We start from the raw sequence: 5,513 nt of genomic DNA, 5'->3' as shown, positions 1-5,513 counted from the left end.
AAAATGACTAATTTAAAATTCAAAACTTTTAAAAAAAACTAGTAAAACATTATTAAGGCAAAATAGGATGATGGAAATTGAACTAAAATATATTAAAATTAACAAATAGTATTACTTTTTAATGTTTAGTCAAATATATTTGTATTGAAAAGTGTGATACATTAAATGCTATCTATTAATATTAAAATACAAATATTTAAAATAAAAAATAAAACATCTCTTAAATATTTCTTCTATCTTTATATATATATATATATATATATATATATATATATATATATAATATATATTATATTATATAATATATATATATATATATATAATTATATATATATATATATATATATTATATATATATATATATATATATAATATATATATATAAATTAAATATTTTTATAATAAAGATTAGAGATAATATTAATGGTTAAATATCTAATGAAATAATTATTTGAAAGTTTTGTAGAGTGTAGACAACTTCAATTTGAGGATAACATGTCATATTGAAAACTTAAATTGTTTTAAAATATCTTTTAATATTGGTGAATTTCCATTTTAGAAAATATATCAAAGTTAGATTGATGCACTTACCTGAATTGATATGTGTAAGGAAGCTTTGGATAATCACACTTGGATGGCATATAATCAAAGAGGGAAAGCATGGGATGCTGAGAAGGTAGTTTAAGTCTTCTTTTCTTAACTCCAACCACTAAAACTTGAACAATACTTTTGATGGGACTTCCATTTGGTTTAACTTTAACATACAATTTATCACCCATGAAAAACATCACACAAGCTAACAACATCAAAGCAGCAGGAATTCCAAGACCAATTGCCCAGCTCACATTTGATTGTACATACACAATTAGTGTTAAAGACACCATCATGGCAAAAGTGAAGGTGAAATAGTACCAATTGAAAAAACTGTTGATTCCTTTCTTTCCCGTATCTGTTTTCGGATTGAATTGATCAACACCGAAGGCTAAATTACATGGTCTAACCCCTGCAGCACCTATTAAGAGTAAAAAAAATCCAGAAAATAGAAAAAATATTTGGCCTGCGGATGGTCCTATGCATGTGCTACTCTCCTTTGAACAGGCCGGTGGATGCAGATTCTTGAACACTGCTGTAAGTTGTATGACAAGTAATCCCTGTTTGGAAGAAAAAAAAAATCATTCATATATATATTTTAAAAATATTTACGAGTCAAAACGACAAGAACTGAATCTCAGTAGATCGTAACAGCAAATTACTGTAACATATAAATATTTTTTATTTATTATCAATTTTCAGTGAGAGCACAGACATGCAAAGTGTCGGTGCCTCTAATTGTTTTCTTTATGTCTGTTAAGTTATTGATATTATAATTTTTCATGAAATGGCTTCCATTAGAAGCAGGAAAAAAATACCAGAAAGGAAGTGATTGTGCAGAATCCTAATGTGTTGTAGCGACCAAAGTATGTATCAGAGAAGAAAGCACCAAGCAAGGTAGCAAAGTTGGTACTGCCATGGAAGATGTTGATGATGTTTGTAGCTGTGATGTTTTTTAGGTTGAATACAGTTGTAAGATACACCAACAGGTTCACTAATGTTCCAATGGCTCCCAATTTCTCAAATGTTTCATTTCCTGTTCATCAAAATTTTCAACCGTAATTAAACTAAAAAAACAGAGAGATTGTAAGAGAGAGTAGAGTGTACATGTTTTCCTACTCCTTAGTTAGTTACCTATGATGTAAGGCATGACCTTCCAGCCTCTGTAGATGATCTTAGGATCGTCATCAACTTCATGTTTTTCACTGATCTCAAAGCTTTCTTTCTCAATTTCCTTCATTGTTGTCTCAATTTCTCCCATTTTTTCACTGTTATGTATGCAATCTCAGTTACTCCCCGGTCACACGCAGGAATAAATATATATTTATTAGTTGGTGGGAAGTTCAACTAGACAACAGGACACTTTAAAAGTTATAAAGGGTACTACTTTAGATTCAATTATATACATAAAAAAAGAAAGTCTTACTGACAAGTGTTTTAAAAGGCTTATATTAAAAATTAATTTTTTTAGTCAAAGATAAAAATTTAATTTTAGAATTTGTTTTGAAATTCAAATGCGAGTAACTAACTTCCACATCGATAAGAAAATACTAAAAATATTGAATTTACAAAAGAAATGATTTTCACTTTTAAAATCTTAAGATTTTGAATAAATATCTGAAAAAAAATATAAGTGATTAAATCGAATTTATAAGAAAAATAATTCACATTAAGAATTTAGCTCGTTGACACTTTAACACTACACCCCTCATCTCCAAACTCTTCAATGATTTGTGTATTTTAATCTTACGAAGTGGTGTAGTAGTGAAGTTTTGAATCCTGATAATATAGTTATCTCAAAATTTTAAATTCAAATCCCAAAATCCAAAGAACTCACCAGTTAGCCATGTCTATGCAAAGGCTTTTTCTGTTTTTAAACAAAGTCATTTTGATGTCAAACACATTTGTAAAATATTATTTTAATGGAAAACAACTAAAATAATGTATTCTTCTACCATATGTTAAGTGATCTTTTCTTGTAAGTAAATGTCAAAAAAGATATATTTATTTTAATTATTTAATATTGTGAGAAACAGCAATTATAATATATTTTTTATTAAAAAAATATAAAAAATATATTTAACTAATATCTAGATAATTAGTATTCAAAATCTCAAATAGATTTACTATTTTTTTCGTATATGCAGACACTCATAATCATTATTCTCAGCAAAGCAAATATATTTTACTCTCATCATTATTATTTTCAGCAAATGTATTTTATTTTTATAGGTACTAGCGTTCAGACGAGAATTCTTATGTCCGTCTCTCCGTTTTTTTAATGCACACACGCATGCAAATATATATAGTGTTTTTTTTTTAATTAAAATTATATGTATTTGAATTTGTAATATGTGTATTAAATATAGTTTTTAATTGGAAGTTAAAGTCAATTTTCTTTTCAAATAACTAACTAATTATATATAAAAAAATCAATTATTTTAATTGTGTATAATGTTCAAATATAAAATGGGAGAGTAGTTAATTTTTATTTGTGCAACTTCTAAGTAATTTTGAAGGGCAAAAGAGGAAAAAAAAATAGGCTACACCAAAAAAATGTTTTGCCTTTAAATATTGTTATAGATATATAATTTAACCTTTAATTTCATATATTTTTTATGTATAAATAAGTAATTTAATATTAAAAGTGTTTATATTTTAGCATTTAATTCATATATACTTAAGTTTAAATCATTTTTACACTATTAATCAAATATGGTCGTTACATCATTAAAAATATTTATATTTTCATTCGATTACTTTTAAAATCACAGATAATTATGTCTATATTAACTTTGTTATGCATAGTCGACCCAAAGCTCAGATATAATGTGAAGGTTGTGTTTGGCCGGTGACAACTAACGTAAAACGTTAAATCTCTATGGCATGGATCAAATAAATAAAAATGTGAATGTTATGTTGTTGTCCATAAGTAACGCAATGTATGGCTCGAATGAAGTGTCAAATGAGCAACGGTTGTTGCTTTGTCGCTTGGATGTAGTAAAAAATAAGTAAGGATTCCCACATTTTAGTGAGCGGAGGTGGGTAAATAAGTATGTTCATGGGAGTATGATTAATTTTGGAACATAGAATATGTGTACGCGAAATCTACATAAATATTGGACATTATGGTTATGAGGAAGATAAATTTCATGTGTGAAAAGGTGAAAGAGTTAGACAGTTTAGGATTTAAGCTTTCATATATTGGCAAAGATCGGAAAATGGGGTAGGGTTTTTTGTAGGCAATGAGTGGAAGAAGAATATTGTGAATGTAAAAAGAGTAGGATATCAAATCATAGCTTTGAAATTTGAAGTGGAACAAGACACCATTAATGTTATTAGTTTTTACACAACTCAGATTTGGATAACATAACATCTTAAAGTAAAATTTCGGAAAGATTTAGAATGCTTATTTTAAGATATACCCTAAGAAGACAAGATTTTTCTAGAAGGGAGTTTAAATGGATATGTAGAGAGCGTAGCAAGAGATTTTGTGCGCATGCATGGGGTATGATCTCGGGGAGGTAAATGCCGAGAGTAAATTCATCCTAAATTTTTTGTCAACTTTTGATTTTACTATAACTAATACATGATTTATAAAAAGAGTTGATCATATTATCACATATAAGAGTGGATTACATGTTCTCAGATAGATTTATTTCTTATTAGAAAGTTAGTTAGGAAAGTTTGCTTAGATTGTAAGGTTATACTTAGAGAGAGCTTGACTATCTAAATGGAGTATTGGTTATGGATATAAGAGTCAATAGGAGAGAAAAAGAAGAAGTCACGTGAGAGCTCCACTAATCAAGTGGTGGTATTTGAAGGGTGAAAAACAAAGAAGTTTCCAACCCAAGATCTTGGAGGAGATTATTGATAGCCACAAGAAAGTGCAAATTATATGTAAAATAAAATGACACGAGAGATTAAAGAATTAGTTAAATAGACAATGAGAGAATCAAAATTATTTTTTACATAAGGTAAAGAATCATGATGGTGAAACGAAAATTCTCAGAGTAACGTTAGAGTAAAAAAGATTGTTTTAAATAACGGTCTAGGTGTAAAAATTTCAAAACATGAAAAAAAGTATAAAAAGTTATAAAAAAAAGACCAAAAAGGCAGTTAGTAAAGAAAGATATCAAGCATTTGACAAACTATACCAATATTTAGGAACCAAAGGAAAGAAAAAAATGTATATATAGGCTCCTAAGGAAAGATAAATAAAGATAAGAAATTTGGATCAAAGGTGTTAAAGATGATGAAGGGAAATTTGTAGTTCATGAAAAAAATATCAAGGATAGGCAAAAAAAAGTTCTACAATTTATTTAATAAAGAATATGATATTTCACCAGACTCTAACAATATCGACATTGGAGAAGAGTATTAAAACTATAATTACTATCATTGAATTCAAAAACATGAGGTAAAAGAAGTGTTGAAATGATGGGTAATAGTTAAGTGGTTGGGTCAAATAACATACCTATTGAAGTTTGAAAAAATCTTGAAGATATAGGCATTTAGTGGCTCAACCAAATTTTCAATGAAGTTATAAGATCAAAGAAAATATCCGATGAATGGAGAATAAGTGCTTTAGTTCTAATCTATAAGATCAAATGGGATATACAAAATTGTGAAAACTATAGGAGATAAAACTTATGATTCATACGATGAAGTTATGAGAAATAGTGATTGAATGCATACTAAGAAAAGAGACTGAAGTTATTGATAATCAATTTGGTTTCATGTTTGGGAGGTTGACCATGAAAACAATTTATTTACTACGATGTATGGTGGAGGAGTATCATATGGATGAAAAAAACTTGCACTTAATTTCATTTACTTAGAGAAGGCGTATGATAAATTGTCTAAAGAGGTTTTTTTTTGAAATACCTTGAGAAGAAAATGGTTAGGATTTCCTATATTCC

At 27.7% G+C, this 5,513-nt stretch overlaps 1 protein-coding gene across 1 annotated transcript in view; it reads right to left on the bottom strand.

Annotated features, from left to right (window-relative positions):
- Window positions 1–1,869, bottom strand: part of LOC127073846 (protein NRT1/ PTR FAMILY 2.11) — a 3,512-nt gene extending 1,643 nt beyond the window's left edge. The window contains exons 1-3 of the mRNA XM_051015078.1: window positions 1,726–1,869; window positions 1,410–1,627; window positions 592–1,151 (exon numbers count right to left, since the gene is read on the bottom strand). Coding sequence (XP_050871035.1) covers window positions 592–1,151; window positions 1,410–1,627; window positions 1,726–1,852 — 905 coding nt within the window. The 5' untranslated portion in view covers window positions 1,853–1,869. The remainder of the gene's footprint in view (window positions 1–591; window positions 1,152–1,409; window positions 1,628–1,725) is intronic.
- Window positions 1,870–5,513: the final 3,644 nt, after the last annotated feature.

Source organism: Lathyrus oleraceus, chromosome 4, assembly GCF_024323335.1.
Source record: "Lathyrus oleraceus cultivar Zhongwan6 chromosome 4, CAAS_Psat_ZW6_1.0, whole genome shotgun sequence".
Lineage (NCBI taxonomy): Eukaryota > Viridiplantae > Streptophyta > Magnoliopsida > Fabales > Fabaceae > Lathyrus > Lathyrus oleraceus.
The sequence above is the reverse complement of the archived record's forward strand: the minus strand, read 5'-3'. Positions and strand labels throughout refer to the sequence as shown.